Source organism: Sander lucioperca, chromosome 6 (assembly GCF_008315115.2).
Source record: "Sander lucioperca isolate FBNREF2018 chromosome 6, SLUC_FBN_1.2, whole genome shotgun sequence".
NCBI lineage: Eukaryota > Metazoa > Chordata > Actinopteri > Perciformes > Percidae > Sander > Sander lucioperca.
Window position 1 is genome coordinate 7,822,918 of NC_050178.1, and position 17,792 is coordinate 7,840,709.

Sequence of the window (17,792 nt, forward strand, 5' to 3'; positions counted from 1 at the left end):
GGTGGTTTGAGCATTTCACATCTTTATTTCTGTATTTTTTTAAACAATGTCGTGGCACCCAGGTCTACAGTCTCAAAAACGTGCACAAAAGTTTTTCTTTCCTGCAAATAAAAAATAAAATAATTTTCTGACTTGAGCAAAGCAAAGAGCAGGAAACTAGTGTTAACTCACAACCCTTTCTTGGTCTAGTTCCAGAGCTTCAATGATTTCAGCCTCATCACATCTAATAGACAGGTCAGTAGGTGTCCAGGAGTTAATACCCCTTTGGTAGTTTAAAAAAAAATATTTCCTCCATTTAAAACAAATATTCCAACATTTTTTTTTAGTATATATCAGTCTTTACAAAAAAAGCGAGGACAACCCTCTGCTTCCGATCCCTAGAGCCAAGTCCAAATCCCCCAAAAACCTCCCATCCCAGCAAAATATCAACATATGATCTATGATATGAGGACTAGGAGAGGGGAAAAACAGGAATAACATGTAGGGGATAGGAAAAGTGATGTGTAGTAATACACATTCAATTATCTGGATAAATTCAAATCGTCAAAACAGTTGTCTTTGTAACCAAATATCATCAGTGATAGTGCATTGTACAGCTACATACTGTATTCTCAGTGAGACGAGTGTGATCCATGTTACATGCACTTCAAATTGAGAAGGTGACAAAGGGGGAGAATGCTGAGTATATTTAAACCAAGTGAGTATGGACATAAAATAGACAGACGTACTTTGTGGAAATGGGTAAAAAAAGGGGGGAGGGAGCGTGTATATATATATAAACACAGAATAAAACAGTCACTCTATTCTTATTTTTGATACTTTTATTTTTCCTTTTTTGTCTTTTCCTTTTTAAAGAAAAAACTGACTGTACACAACTAAATCTATATGCCTATTCAGAGTTTTCCAACTCTAATCCTCTGTGATGGCAAAGAAAGAAAAAGGGAAGAGAGTTAAGGGATCCATTTAAAAAAAAAAAAGTCTAATAAATCATTAAAACATCCAACTGGACTCAAAAAAGGGAATTAAAAACCTAATGGTTTGCTTTTTTGACTAAAACCAAAAAAAAAATGAAATAAATAAAGAACTCAGAGGATCAAATCAGTGGCGGTTGACATGATTTCAAATGAGGAAGAGGCAGCATAATATATAAACTCTTAAGTTGGATAGTTGCATTGACTGCTTTATGGTGACCGATGATATAAAAGTGTGATTTAGTGCAGATGCAGTGTCTTATCAGTTGGCTGCCAGTCCTGTGGCCTCAGAGGAAAGCCTGGAGAGACAGAGAGACACCCGGAAACCAGGGAGGGAGAGAGAATAAGGCATGCAATCAGACAGACAAATGTAATTTACTGTATATTACATTATTAGAATACAATGCTAGATAAGGAGATATATTATTACATTTATTTAAGAAAATTTATGCTCTTGATATATATAAAAAAAGATCATAAGTTCAGTTTGGCTGCTCCTCTTGTCAATGATTACTAGTCTAGACAGATCTCAAACTGTACTTAAGGTGTTGTGGACTAATGGAGCTGTGACATCTTGAGAAACATGCTTTTTCGCATTCTTGCAGAGAATAAAGATTGATAGCAGCCGGTTAGCTCAGCTTAGCATAAAGAAATGGAAACAGGTGGAAACAGCTAGCCTTATTCTGTCCAAAGACAACAAAATCTGACTACCAGCACAGCTCACAAACTAACACATTCAGTAAAGGGATTTTCACACTGCAGCTATCCTTAAGAGTTGACCCTGGGCTAATTTAGTCCCTTTTCACAGACACATTGTTAACCCAGGGTTAACCTAAGCCCAGGGATATACGACTCACACTGCATTTATACTAGCCATGGATTAAGTGTTAAGTGCCAGCAAGCCCCAGGCTAAAGTCGGGGTTAGCCCACTTGGAATGTGCTAGGATTGTTTCAGTGTGAATGCGTTCTTAGCCCCAGGCTAACAGCTCCCTTAGCCCTTGACTTCCTGAAGTCTTGTCATCACTGAGATGTTGCCAGGCAAAAAAATAGTCTGCCACCCCCGTAACCCTCTTAAATACCCCTTTAATACCACAGTGTTGTTTTTACACTTGGTATTCATCTGCTCATCTTTCTTGCAACAAGAAAGCAAATCAGCATTTCCCAAAGTGTTGAACTATTCCTTTAAAATTAAGATTTTTTTTTTTTTTTTTTTTTTCCACATCAACAAAATTATCTAAATAAAAAAGGTGGTTTGATGCTTTTGATACCTGAGGGCAGATTTACTTGGAATAGAAATTACAATTGCTTCTTATATAAGCAAAAATAAAATCATGATAAATGTACTCTCCATTATAACAGCCAACAATTGTCACTTAAAATGCACTACAAGAAAACCATTCCCATTAATACAATGTGACATCTTAAAGAGAGCCGCTACCTGAGCAGAGATTACACAAAGAGAGAAATGCTTTAGTAAAATCAGTGAAATAATGCACTGTCCATGCTAAGCTCAACGTCATTTAAAAATATAATACACTTGACATGTCATTCTTTAAGACACAGGCCAAATCAAGCTACATATATCTATTTTATAAATATGGCAGCAACCATCTGTCTGGCTGTTTAACACTTGTTTGTGTGCATTTGTTTTCTGTGGTAAGCGTGGCACAGCCAGATATAAAAGCAAATGCAGGAACAGACAACAGAGCATTGTCAGTACTTTAGTAGTAGATGACTTATGTTTCCGTTGTTAGTAAGGGGAAAGCCTTCGCCTTTTAGACTTGGAGCTCAGCTCTGGGGCGATTTTGGGCTCAGTGGGTATTGGGTGTGTGGGGTTACTGGGCCCACTGACAACATGGAGGGCCAGGAGAGGGAGGGGCTTGAGACTGAGGAGACTTGAAACACAGGCAGGAGAGCTGGGGAGCAGGGAATCAGTGGAGGAGGAAGAGGAGGAGGAAGAGGAGGGAGGAGGCGGCCCTGGAGCCAACAAGGACAGAGGAATGGAGGCTGAGGGGGGCACCACACAGGAGGAAGAGGAGGAGGAGGAAGAGATAACAGCAGAGGAGGTGGTGGTAGTAGTAGTAGTAGTGGTAGTAGTAGTAGTAGAGGTGGAGGGAGGGCACAGGCTGGTCTGTTCAGGGTTCAAGGAGGAGGAGGGAGGAGGTTTAGAGGACTCTACACTGTAGAAAGAGAGACAAGGAGAGAGGGACAACACAGTCGGGATGGGTCACAGGGCAGGCTGTGAGCAATGGGTGGGGGGTAGCGGTAGGAGTAGGGTGAGGGAGGGGGGGAGGGGGGGCAGACCACTCAGGGATGTGATCAAAAACACAAAACAAAAAGCTTCATTAGAAATGAATGTGTCAATCCAATTAAAAAAAAAAATAAATAAATAAATAAAAATCACATCTCTAGTCTGATGGTGTGATGTGGAGTCAAGTGAAGGGGAAAATAAGGGGAAAGCACAAGTGTAGACTGACAGAGAGCTAGCAACAACAAAGAGTGATTAGCAGTAGCTAGAGAATACTATTAACCAAATCATTTGAATTTGAACACAAATCCAAAATAAATTAAAAAAAAAAACGATACAGCAGGTAGGCATGTTATGTGTTTGCATATATTAGGTACATAAACTATTTTATTCTTGCACTCTTGCATTTTATTCTTAGTAGAAATCTAATCATGTAGACCAAAGAAACTGTACGTTTTTGGGATCGACCGATGCTGGTTTTTCAAGGCCGATACCGATTAGTAGTAGTTAATGAAACGGATAACAGATTTTTGGAACCGTGCAAATGTGCATTTACAGCGAAAATTTGAATCTTTAAGTCAAAAATAAGATTATGGAATGTTACATACTCCAACAAAAAAACTTTGTTTAAATGCCTTAAGCAATTATTTAGTAAATTAAAAACTTTAACATTATACACAGTAAAAGATAGTCATGGGACGGGACATTAAGTCAGACTCAGTGGTGAGTGAAACTGAAGCAGAGGGACAGACACAGAGCTGTAGCGGAGCCAAAGTAGCACACTTTTTAATTTATTAACTTTATCGTTATAATAAAATGCTGATACAGATAATCTGCAAACTGCCAAGAAAACAGCCCCTCTAGTAGGTTTCCTTAAACAATTATAGACCACAATTGAAACAACCTGAACTGACGCAGGGAAATAATTTGCCTTTTAGCGAAACTAAATGTAACCCAGCTAATGCAATGTTGTTGGTTTTTAAGGCCTGTGACTGAATGAATCACCTGTTGGTAGCTGACATAGTATACTGTATAACTGATTATCTTACCTGGCGTTGATGAGGTACTCTGCCAGACTGATGCTGGCGGGTGAGCCTGTGATGGTGACCTGGCGGTCAGTCGATCCATCCACTGGATTCGCAATCTTGATCTGGGCGCCCGACATTTGCCTGATCTCATTGATCTTGGCTCCCTGGCGGCCGATGATGCACCCAATAAGCTGTAGTGTTGTAGAGGATGAAAGTTAAGTGGGAATAATTAGACCCTGAATAACACAATGAACACATGCCTCTGGTAAAGGTAGCAACTTGGAGTTAACAAGCTTGAATACAGCTTTTTATACACAAAAGGTGGTCAAGCACCATTTTTTTCTTTTTTGTGGATTTAATCCCAGTCAAACATTCAGCATGGTTAACATGGATACAACAGTATTGTAGATGAGAAAACATGCCTCAACTTTAACTGTTAAGTTGAGGCATACAAATTGACTTTTTGAAGCACTTACATCATTTGGAATGGTCATCTCATGGGAACTGGTTTGAGCAGAGGCATCTATCCCTGGAAAATGTGTGGAAAAGTGTGTAGAACTTGGATGACAGAACATCAAATGAGTAACTAATTCAGAAGCACTGATGCGTTATTATGGATCCCACGTGACTTCTAGGCAAGTCCCGCCCTACAAGCAGCTCGACTGGTTGGGGTTAGGCATTGACCTCGAGTGGTTAAGGTTAGGATAGCAGATTGGTCAGGGGATAGGACCTGAACAAATCGGGTTATGCTACCTTGCGTAAGCATGGACGCCTGGCCAATAGTAGTGTGTGAATGCTATTGAAGGGTGGGTCTTGCCTAGAAGTTGCGTGAGTTCCATATAGGGCTGAAACGATTCCTCGACTAACTCAAATAATTTGATTACTAAAAATCCTCGATGCAAAATGATTTGCCGCGATGCTTTGTTTAATCAATGTTACCGACGTATCGCTCACAGTGTTTCCGCACAGCTGCTTATTACTGTCGCACACCGGGCTGAAGCTGCTAGCGACACATGCCATGAAGACTGACGGAGCAGATTACAAAAATGAAGAGAGAGCGTAAATAGTGAGGGGGTAAGAGAAGAGACAGGCTGGAGAAAACGACAGAAAGTGTCCAAAGTTTGTAATCAGTTCAAACGTAATTAAAACGAAAACTCTGTACAGTGTGTCTACTGAAAAATCAAACTAGCTTACCACAATAATAGCACGACGTCAATGCTTCAGCATCTCAACAGAAAACATCGAGATTAACTTAATCATCCATTCCACGAAGCGGACCCGACAAAAGTAAATCACAGATTTGTATGGACGATGAAACTACACCAGACACAACAACTACCAAAAACAAAGATAAGAAAATACGTAGTGGTGACCACAATTTGATCTAAAGAGCCAACTTGTTGACTATCCCTTCGGAAAAACAGCTGATTGTTGCGCACCGTTTTCTCTCTCTCTCTCTCTTCATGGAGAAATGGCTGATCAACAATCTACTAGCATAAGTGTAACAGAGCTGTGTGACATTGAAATCAAATATATAAATGAAAATAGGTTGAGTATAACTAATATTTACATATAGGCCTATATACAGATCAGTCTCAGGTTGAAACTTAAGGTAATGTTTATGTATTATTGGATGTTTAATGTGTGCCTTAGTTTGAGGTTGTTATTGCATTTCAGAAAATGTTTTCTTTAAAAACAATGTAATATGGCACTTAATGTTTAGTTTTTTTAAAAGGGATGATATTGTAAGCAATGTAGGCAATAAAAATGTTGCTCTTTCCGGAAATTAAACCAAACTATTGTATATTATTGTTCTTCAATAAAACAAAAGTAATTCTTAACCCATTACTCGATTAATCGATGGAATAATCGGTAGAATACTCGATTACTAAAATAATTGATAGCTGCAGCCCCAGTTCCATAATAACGCAGCACTTATACCATATTTATCAATTCCAACTTTGTCAAAGCTTAATATCTGTCCTACTTATCCTCACATCTGGTGTGTAGTTTGTGTTTGTACTGGATTATATTATAATGTATTACATGTCAAGGAAGTGGACAAAATATAAGGAACACCTACACAACGCAGTATAATACAACACTACAAAGTACAGCCTTAAAAATCCACAGCTGAATGCCTCCGAGATGGCATAAAAAAAATATATACATTTTTGGATTGAAATGCTTTCCAGTGTACAGTGGGTTATTTCTCTAGGCAATCGGGGTGCCTTACAAATGACGCATAAATCATTATTTAAAAGTCTATAGGCCTTGTTGTGCTGCATACCAGTGAATCCCTGGTTGCTTGGTGCGATGGGGAAGGGGCTCTGCTGCATAGCCAGCTGGTGAAGCTTGGTGAGCTGTGGAGAGATAGCAGCAGAGGAAGACTGTGAGAGTGAGAGAGAAGGCAGGGAGAGAAATGGAAAACACAGGAAGAAGGAAAAACAGAACGAAACAAATCACAGTCAGTACAGACAGCTACACAAAGAACCTCTCTTATCCTTTCATAAAACTCTACTCAGGTGTCTGAAAATCATTGTGTTTTATGGCTTGTCTATGTGGGGTACCCCATAGGTATTCCTCCAAAGTGCAGGCTGCATCTCTTGGTAATGCTTTCTCACAGTCTTCAGGGTCAGGAAAAGGTCACAATACACAAAGGAGGGAGCTCTCATTACGCAGGTGATTTCCTAATTATCACCAATACAAGACCCAAACGTGAACTGAGACAATATCAACTTAGCATCACACTTTACCAGTTATCACCACAATGCTGGAAGGGAGGACTTAAGGTTTCTGTGTCAGTCTTAACAGATTCTAGTTTTAATAAAAGAAAAACTGCCATAAGCAGTGGTACACTAATTACATAAACATAATCCCACTGAACTATATAAATATGACCATGTTTTACATTATATCTGACTGGTACGGCTTTACTCTGTTGCCAATATTCAGTGGCAAGTAAGACTAATAATATACAGTCTATCACATCCAATGGTCCTGATGGAACATTTAAAGCTCATTAAAAACATTAAAAAAAAGAGGGAAAGATTAATTTAGTTGAGAGCCAAGTGGGCAGAGCACATAGTAATAATGAAGGTTGAATGGTTAATGAAGAGGGGGAATAAAATAACATTTATCTGGGACAAACTAATGAATGACACACGTAAAACAAGACGAAAAGGGAAAAAAAACAGAGAAGATTGAGCAGCAGGAACAGATATTATTCATGGAATAGTGGAGAGTCTGGACAAACACAAACAACAAATGTCAGTTTAATTAACAACTGACTGCCAGTCAACTGAGGAACTATACAAACAGAAGTACTAGCAGTGCCACTCTCTAAATGGTTACACAATCTGATAATAGTAAGTCAAAAATAAAATTAGGGGCATGTTTAGCTACATGACAGATGTAATTATAGGTAGGAGTAGTGGGCGGTCATAACAATGTCTACTGCACTTACATCTGGCTGTGGAATCGCGTGCTGTCCTTGTACGGCATACGCCTGAAACAAATAAAAACAAAGCTTTCATAGGCCTCACATCTGATTTTGGTCACATTACCCCTTCCAGCTCTCTCTCTTATTGCTCCAATATATAAATCTCCCGTAAAGACGTAAAAACTATTATCATTTAAGAAAATCAACACGTCTTGTCCAAAGTCTCCACATTTCTGGGAAAAGAGAAATCTTTAGAGACATTATAGTGGAATTAAGAAAAACCGGAGAGATTTTCTTCTTTTCAAAAGTATTAAAAAAAAGATGAAAAAAAAAAAAAAAAAAATGAAAGGTATTTAGTCAGATTAAAGACCTTGTAACGTTAGGCCAACAAGCAGCAGAAAGCCTTTTGGTTCAGACCAACAGTGGGAAATTGGCCTAATGCAGAAGAAACCTAATGCTCAAAAGAATAAAAAAAATTGGGGGAAACATACAGAGAGAAGGCATGACAAACTGCCTCCAGAGAAAATGTTTTATGGTCATCGGACAACTAAAGCTGTTGATACTCTCTCAAAACAATTAGCATAAGCAGCTCAGGTTGCAACAGTTTTCTAAACTTAAATACACTCCACAGCTCTTAACTATTTTGGTCTTGCTCAATCATATACGAGGATGAAAACTGGAATTACCATTCAAGTCATTTTTTACTTTAAGTTGAGTATATTCTGAGCCTTTCATCACACATCAAGATTTTCAAGCTCATATAATATTCTTCACAAATACAGTATGCATCCCACACATATAAGCCAAAATGACACAAGTGAAGCAATAACCCCCCGCCCCACCAAAAAAAATAAAATAAAAATTCATGATTGTAAAGGTGTCATCCTGTGTCGCATGTACCTGTCCACCTGCAAAGATGACGGGGGATCCTGAAGGCTTGGGTCGGTAGGGGATAGTGACCCCCTTAGGGGGAGACTGTAGAGGAGACAAAGAAGGTGGATGTGTAATTACATTACTAACCGTGTTATCAGAGAATTGTCGCAAAATCTAAAAATAGTGCAAGAATTACGTTTTTAAATTACAAATTTAGTACACCACTGCTTGTACCCGCAATATTGTACCTACAAGTATATCAACATGAAAGTAAGGCTGCACGATGAGGAAAATATGCGAAAACACTGTTAAATATCGCATATTTGCACGAGTCGGAGACGAGAGTTAAGTTCTTGCATTGCACGATTTATTAACCCCCTCAAAACAGTACCATAAAGTACATTATTATTATTATTATTATTATTGCAATGTCTCACAATAAATAAAACGGTACAGGATTTGGGCCAGCACTACAGCACACTAGGGATGGGCGATAGAGACGATATTTGCCTCAAAGCTGCCTCAAAGCTTTTTTGTAATCGAATTATTCGAGTAATCGTTTCAGCCCTACGTCACTTTAAATTATGTTGATGCAAAGACTTGTGGGACAGCATTGTCAAGGATGATCCAGTGTGTCCTATGTTAAAGGAGATAACAAATGAGGCATTAAAGCCCCTTTTCTTATCACTTAGACAATTCGAACAGCTCTTATCATGGCTGCCACTTAAAGGAGAATTCCGGCCAATTTTTACGTTAATCTTGATCGCTATAGCTACGCGAGTACTTTCCGATAGAAAAAACCCCGACCCGAATCAGTGCAGGTAACACGGAGAAGCTGCAGCTACACGTACAAGCGTCCCCTGAGCTAAAACGGCAGTGGTCGGGGCAAGTTTTAGAGTGCCTTTGTGCTTCTTAACAGACACAAAATGCAATTAATATGTCTGTGCAACATGAACAGGGCCCTTACATGTCAACAAGATGCGTTTTCAACTCAGACATTGTTTAAATTCACCTACCCTGGTCCTTGTATCGATCCTGCCGGTAGTTAGCTTGCCCTGCTAACTGATAGCCATTAGCCGTTAGCTGCTAGCTGCCGTCCAGTGAGTGTATTCAGACAGGCTTCTGTGATAATCATCCCAATAACAATCCACGGAGCGGCGGTGGTGTGGCTATGTCCTCCAGAGGACAGGTCATGTCATGAAGTTTATTCCCCCCTAAAATAAACAGTAGTGCGGTAGTAGCTTTTAGCTGCTAGCTGCCCTCCGGTGAGTGTGTACAGCCAGATAGCCGTTAGCTGCTAGCTGCCGTCCGGTGAGTGTATTCAGCCAGGCTTTTGTGATAATCATCCCAATAATAATCCACAGAATGGCGATGGTGTTGCTATGTCCTCCAGTTACTGAAGGCTAGCTTTAGCTTGTGCTTGGAACAGCAAGTTCATCTGCCTGTTTCCCCTCCGTCTGTCTTGTTCTTTCCAACAAAAGTTCTTTGTCTGTATACTCGGGTTTGAATAAATAAGGACGACCATCAAACTCAAAAGGCTCTCCCGTGTGTTGTATATCTGCTATATTCTCCCTAGTTACGTTACTCCAAGCTTCTTCCCTTATAAACAACTCCGCTCTTCACACACTACGCTCCAATCTGCACACTACTGTTTACCTTTTCCTGCTACAACTGAATTCCCAGGAGACAGCGCGATGCTACAGCTAAGCTTCAGTAACACTATTACTGTACAAGCCACAGACATTGTTTATCCCGTTTCCATGTAGTTACATAGTCACTGATGTGGTCATAACCACTACAGTGCAGTGAAATAATCTAAACCTTTTGCTGCGAAGGCATGATCTGTCCTATCCAGGACATCCACCAGACCACCGGGCGCTCCGTGGATTGTTAATGGGATGATTATCACAGAAGCCTGGCTGAATACACTCACCGGACGGCAGCTAGCAGTTAACGGCTAACGGCTATCTGGCTGTACACACTCACCGGAGGGCAGCTAGCAGCTAACAGCTACTACCGCACTACTGTTTTTTTACGGGAGAATAAACTTCAAGACGTGACATGACCTGTCCTCTGGAGGACATAGCCACACCACCGCCGCTCCGTGGATTGTTATTGGGATGATTATCACAGAAGCCTGTCTGAATACACTCACCAGACGGCAGCTAGCGGCTAACGGCTATCAGGGCAAGCTAGCTATCGGCAGGATCGAGACAAGGACCAGGGTAGGTGAATTTAAACAATGTCTGAGTTGAAAACGCATCTTGTTGACATGTAAGGGCCCTGTTCATGTTGCACAGATATATTAATTGCATTTTGTGTCTGTTAAAAGGCACAAAGGCACTCTAAAACTTGCCCCGACCACTGCCGTTTTAGCTCAGGGGACGCTTGTACATATAGCTGCAGCTTCTCCGTGTTACCTGCATTGATTCGGGTCGGGGTTTTTTCTATCGAAAGTACTCGCTATAGCGATCAAGATTAATGTAAAAATTGGCCGGAATTCTCCTTTAACTACTTCCGGGTCATTTTACTCTGCAATTTAACAACCTGGGACGTACTACACAGTCTATACATCTACCCCTGGTCTAAATCCAAAACACAGCAGCCAAAAACCCAAAGATCACACCGTTTTACATCATTTATTTACAGGTTAACAGCTGCCACTTCATTTGCTTCATAGCTTTCATGAGTCCGCTTACCTCAAGCATGACCACACAGATCTGCTTCACACACTCAATTATCGACTGGGGAGTACCAGCGATGGTGATGGCTCGCTCTGTGGAGTTGGGGAGCATGTCTCCTGCCACTTGTACCTGAGCACCAGTTGACTGGAACACACAAACGGAGTGAAAAAAGATGACAATTCAAGACCTGCTGTGTATCAGTGTTTGATTTACTTTATTCCACAGGTAGAAAGTTGACAGTCAGCTAATGCTGAGGGATTGGGGCTTGCATGGTTTTGTTTCATAGGTTTGGGATCACATGCTGTTCTCGATACATACCTCTCGAATTTCCTTGATCTTGCAGCCACCTTTCCCGATGAGGGAGCCACACTGGCTGGCAGGCACCACAATGCGTAAGGTCACTGGGGGCTTGCTGGTAGCTGTACTGTTTGTCATTGAGCTGCTTATGTCCTGTAAAAAAAAAAAATATGAAGAGGAAGGTTAATCTAGTTTGTGTTTGGGCTGGTTGCTGCTGACCGGTGAATCCATTAGTCAGCATAAATTTTGCCCTACCTCTTCCAGCTTTTCAATGATCATGGAGAATGCTTTAAAGATGGCGGTGGTTGGACCTGCCAAAGTAATGATCCTCTCAGGACAATTGCCCTCAGAGATGTTGATGCGAGCCCCGCTCTACAGACAAGAGAAAAGCAAGGAATTAAAAAGGAAATTTGGAAGAGTTCCCATAGTAAAAACAAATTCATCTGCCAGCTGTGGGCTCTTAGTAATTACATTATATCCTGTATATAAAAAAAGTATATAAGAAATAAAAAGAAAAAAAACTCACCTCTTCTCTCATCTTCTTCACAGATTCACCTTTCTATTAGCAGAAAATCAGTCACTCATTATCACTTAAAACACAGATTTTCAAATATCAAAATTTCTGTTATATTAAACAGCAGCTTACCTTTCCAATAATACTTCCGACTTCCTAAAATAGGAAGAAAGACAACGTTTCATTAGACTGATAAATCTTTTTATACCCGTCATTCAATAAGTTTACATGCACACTAATATTCCACTGTTATACAATATTCTGAATTAGATATGGGTCATGTAAACAACATATTTCGTTTGCAGCGGTTTACGGCCTTACGGTCAGCTCTGTGCGTTGCTATGGTTGTTGTACACAAACCAACTAGTAAACAGTAGGGGTGGAACGGTACATGTATTCGTATTGAACTGAAACAGTACGGGCGTCACAGTTCGGTGCATGGATTTACATGGAGAATACGCGGTATAAAAATAAATAAAACTTGCATGCAAATTAATTAATGTAATGTGGAACAGGTTCTTTAGGGACACCTAATCTGTAGCCCCGCCTTAGCTCTGAAGCTCTGATTGGCACCTATGTAGCCGAGCTCCGCCTATGTATGCAGTTTTTTGTCAGGTCGACGGTCCAGTGAGTGAGTCAGAGATAGCAGCACTAAGGACGAGTATGGGGAGTGGTGGCGACCTACAAGAGTTAGCGGACCCGCCGGCCTCTTTTAAGATCGCAGGTTTGGGAAAACTTCAGTTTCCCAGTCAGTTACAGTAGTACAGGCGACAGAGTGGTGGAAAGACGAGGACTGTGTGTTGGCGTTGTTCAGCAGTTGTTGGGTATGTGAGTGGAAATACATCTAACATGCTAACGCATATCCGACGCCATCACCCAGATGTGCCAATCACTGGAATGAGACAAAAAAAAAAAACTCCTCTCTACAGTGCTTAACCAGCCTTTAGATACACATACAAATAGGGCCAAAAAAAAAAAAAATAAATAAATAAATAAAAATCACTGAAGCATTTTGATTTGATTTATTTAATTGTATCAAAAATGCCTTACACATGAAAAAAAAAAAAAAGACATGAAATACAATCGAGGATAAAAACACAATAAAGTCCAGGACTTATTTCCATTGTGGTCCTCGCAAGCAATCGGAATTTACTTGTCATCTTCAATGTGCCCGTATTCACTCGTAGAGGAACCTGGCTTCAAGTATTTGCTGTATGTATTCAAACCTCATTACAACATGCCATCCCGTCCAAATATGAGGCAAACTGTAGTCCCTTCCATATACAACCAAACACGGATGTTGATGGAGCACGAGTTGTCAGCTGCACCCTCTGTTTCACTAACGACTGATGGTTGGACTTCTCGTGCTACGGAAAGCTATCTCACGGTGACTGCTCATTTTATTGACTGAGTGGGAAATGAAAGCGTCAGCTCTACAGACGCGGCCCCTGTATGAGCAGCACACAAGCACTCACCTAGCTGAGAAGCTACAGGAGGTCGTGGCAGTTATTATTCTATGTAATTTGCACTTTTACAAATAAGACTGTATTTTCAGTTTTATAGCTGATTGTTGGATGGAGTCTGGAGATGATGTGGGTACTTATTGTTTACATCTTACTTTACACACTTCAGGCTGTTGCAGCTAGCTCAGGGAAGAGACTGTGTGGCACTAGGTGGTACAGCCTGAGACATGCACAATTTAAAAAAAAAAAAAAAAAAAAAAAAAAAAAAAATTTGCCTTCTGCATTTTTGTTTTGCTTTTCCCTCCATTGTACTGAACTCGTACCGAACCGTGATGTGATGTGATGCACGGCTGCATGTAAACGGGAATATAAGTGGAATATTCACTTTCATAAGCCATGTAATCAGCTTAGTCTAAAAATATTGACTTCTTCGGAATAAGGGCAAAAACCTGAATATTATGTGCATATAAATGTGGTTAGTGTTTACTATCAGTAAGTAAGAGTTGGACCGGTCTAACCTCTTTAGCTACAGCTTGCCTAGTTTATCAGGCAATGAAAAACATAAATACACAACAGGCTATTTGGCTTTCCAACACTACAAGAAGAACAGGTGTAACTGTCAGCATTGTAAACACTAAAACATCCTGATCCATCATGAATTCCCCAGCTCTCTACCACAGGCAGTTTTTGTTTTTCAGTAAATTAGGCCTTTATTTCTGAAATAACTAAACAGTGGCTAAGAGGAACATTAATAATTAAGCAACATGGGTCCAACTTGGAAAATAACACATTTAGACATAAGGCGCCGACTGAACGCAGTGCAGACGCGCCCGGTGGAAAATAGGGGTTAGGCTACATTTAAGTCAGGTAGCCAGCGAACAGACTTGGCAGTCCATTATGAGGCTGTGTGAGAGTCCCGTACAGTTAACAGTAAACATTCCTGTTGCTGCCACAAGAAAGTTTTGAAACACTATGAGGGTAAAAAAACGAAACACAAGCACTAACTTCCCAGGAGTTACAGCTGAATGTTTCCTGTAACAACAAAGCACAGTCCCTCCATCTCTTTTCTCTCTCTCTGTGAAATGAAACCGCTTCAAGTCGGAAATAGGGATGAATGATTTTTGAAAATAATCTAATTGCGATTTTTTTCCCAAATATTGCGATTGCGATTCGATATTTGATTATTTTTTTAAGCTCTTAGTCTTCTGCATTATTCAACAAAGAATAATATAATAATTTATAGTATGAACACACAATTACACACTAGACAGTTAAATAAGTAAAAATATAGTATACATCTATATACACACACACAGTGTAATTTTTTACAGTGCACAGAGAGGAGCTGCCTCCAGCCCCTCCCCCTCGTGCTGCCGTGTGCACTTGTTCAGAGAGGCTATCGTTGCGTTAGCTAGTTGCTGGTGTTCTTGCCGTGGGATTAACTGTACTAATAAAACTGTTGAAACACCGCGGCCACGCTGCTGTGAAAGCTCCCCGAACGTCATTTATCAGTCTGATTGTTACCCCTCTCAGTGGCAGCTCCTCCACTCATATCTTTATAACGGAGCTAACCGCTAACCGGAGCTAACCGCTAATCAGAGCTAATCGTTGCCAACCGAGCCTTGAGTTCTGTGTGCCTGTATCCATTAACTGCATGCATAGACTCAAGTCCGAATAAAACCCTTCATTTTATTAAAATGGCTGTAAGTTTTAAACTACAACTCAGAGTTGTTTGAATGACAGAAATCAGCTCCAGGTACGGCGTAGTGTTAGCGTGCTAGTTGATACTTTCTCTGCAGAGTGCAGACTGATTTGCTCTCGCGAGTCATGTGACCAAATCGCAGCCTTTGCGATTAGGAAATCGCGTTTTAACATATCGCGATATTATCGCAAATGCAATTAATCGTTCAGCCCTAGTCGGAAATGTTGAGATCTATAAAACGATCTGACGGAAAACAATAATGGTGAAACATAATGTCTACTTGTGCTACATTGGGGGTTAAATAACACAACAGGACATCATAAATGGGCTATTTAAAGCTATAGTGCGCGACTACTTTATGTTAATGAACATACATTACATTCAAGCCATTGCCAAATGAGTTGATCTTCTGTGTTCTCCTTGATTTGATTGGATAAACAATACTTCAAAAGCATCTGCGTGGAGGAGGGGTGGGGGTGATGCGTGATTACTGAAGGCTTGCGTCACGTGAATCCGCCGACAGTGATGTTGTCATTACTTAGAACTCCTCATGGAGGTGACAGAAACTACGCACTATAGCTTTAAGTGACACTCCCACCGCAGCACTACCCTGTGGCGAATCGCAGGATTGTTTTCGTTGGTCTGAACATGCCCTTACTATTCCCATCAAAGCTCCTGTCCTTTATACATCCCTGGGGAACTTCATTTCCATAAATGTAATGTCATGTCATTGACTATTGAGTGTCACTAGCAGCTGATGAGGGACCTCACCTTGCCATGCATTAGCAACCTAATGGTAAGGGTGACATTGAGCCCTCCTTCAATCACACCGGAGTCCATAACTGCAACCTGGGCGTCCGTACAGAACTGGGGTATTTGGTCACCGAAATGGATCTAAAGGGACATAGCAGACAAAAAAAAAAAAAACTATAAACCAAGGATGATTATATGAAAAGCCTGAATTGCAACTCTGTAAAGAAAAAAAAAAAACATAACATGGAAGCAGGAAAACAAAAGTAAGACGTGGTGTGCCATATATAAAGCGTATATAAAAGTGGCCTGTAAACACTGACTTACATGTGGTCAACAAAGTGTTAAATACGAAATATCTCTCTATAGCATATAGCTAGTGCTCTTAGTGGTAACGTTAATTACATTGTAGCAGGGCCAACATACAATTTCTGACTTATTGATTAACGTTAGATTTCGTAAAAGAATAGGCTATCACTAGAGAAAGGTCTGTTCTCAGCATCAGGTATTATGTTACTATACGTGGCCACAGATTTAAATGTCAGCATTACACAAAGTATTTAAAGGCCCATTTACACAGTTCGCTAAGCAATTACCTTATAAATTGTGTCAAATTAAAACATCCAGTTATATCACACTAGACATTGTAACATTAACAAACTTTGGCTAAATGTGTAAAACTGAACGACAAATTTGCAAATATATGATGATATACCTGGTTTTCCATTAGACAAATGTCTTCTTAATGAACCTATTCAAAGAGAATATGATAAATCTGTGTCACAGCTCATGCTAACGTTAAGATTTATGAAAACTGATGCGTACTACGATGAATAATAGGAAATAGCTTAGGACTCACTTTCACTGTGCCAACTACACGCTGTTAGTTTGGTGCATTTATTTTTAAACATCTGAATACTGCTCGACCTAAGTTATCTGATTTCAAACAAGTACATTAGCATGGAATCCATCTCCATGCTAATATATGGCTTGTAACGTTGTGTGATTCAAGTTTGTCAACAAATGTGCTGATAATTACTCTCCTACAGTTTCATATGTTTCGTAAAATACATTCACATACTTGGTAGTATGAAAAGCAGACATTTAAATGCATACTTTGCGTGTGTTGTTCAGTTAAAAGTAAGTCCATTACTATTAACGCTTTTTGTACGTCGGTTAGCCATTTAGCATGTTGGTTGCTCACCGTGCTGGGAAAATGAATGGAGCATGCGTGTGTTACTTAGCAAAGCTAGCTAGCTAGTTAGCTAGCTGGCTTAATTAGTCAAATTTATTAATGGCTGACAAAATATCGATTGCCTTCGTGGCATGGTAGGTATGTGCTTTTTTGACTAAGTACAGGCGCTAAACAGCAGACAGCGGGTTTTTAAAAAACAACATTAAAATCAAACTTCTCCGTGGCTAGCTAGTTAAGCTAGCCGAATCATTCTGTACGGAGACTGCGTGCTCATCATCATGCGGCCTGTTAGCATGCTGGTTCAAGCAGCCGCTAGCTGATGGCTGGGCGCGATTTCTTTCCGCTACTTCTGATTATAACAACAAATATAATAACACCAAACATCAGAATTAAACTCACCTAATTCGTGTGCTGGTACCTGCCTGGGGGGAGGGTTGGGGTTGTAAGGGTAGAAGGGGAGAGGTTCGGGAGGGTAGAAACCCGGGGGAGAGTTTAGAAAGGACTCGGGGAAGAGGGAAGAGTGATGTGAAATCGAGCTCCACTCCTTTACACAAAGACAACACAATTATAACCCCTGAACTTTCCCCTTTCACCCAACCCAAACCCCCATCCTGACCCAAAGGCA

At 40.3% G+C, this 17,792-nt stretch overlaps 1 protein-coding gene across 4 annotated transcripts; it reads right to left on the reverse strand.

The window, feature by feature from the left end:
• Positions 1–2: 2 nt before the first annotated feature.
• Positions 3–17,747, reverse strand: LOC116051359 (poly(rC)-binding protein 2-like). Of its 4 annotated transcripts, none has more exons than XM_031301705.2 (14): positions 17,567–17,747; positions 16,688–16,723; positions 15,994–16,116; positions 12,190–12,213; positions 12,070–12,102; positions 11,799–11,915; positions 11,565–11,696; positions 11,262–11,390; positions 8,590–8,664; positions 7,714–7,755; positions 6,538–6,610; positions 4,724–4,776; positions 4,269–4,438; positions 3–1,270 (listed from the first exon to the last, which is right to left on the reverse strand). In XM_031301705.2, exons 2-14 carry the CDS (start codon positions 16,697–16,699, stop codon positions 1,234–1,236), a joined length of 1,020 nt encoding a protein of 339 aa, XP_031157565.1. In that variant the 5' UTR covers positions 16,700–16,723; positions 17,567–17,747; the 3' UTR covers positions 3–1,233. The 4 variants fall into 4 exon arrangements, with proteins under 4 accessions (XP_031157565.1, XP_031157564.1, XP_031157566.1 ...); XM_031301704.2 differs by having other exon boundaries at positions 6,538–6,637; XM_031301706.2 differs by lacking the exon at positions 7,714–7,755 and having other exon boundaries at positions 6,538–6,637.
• Between the last annotated feature and the right edge of the window lie 45 nt (positions 17,748–17,792).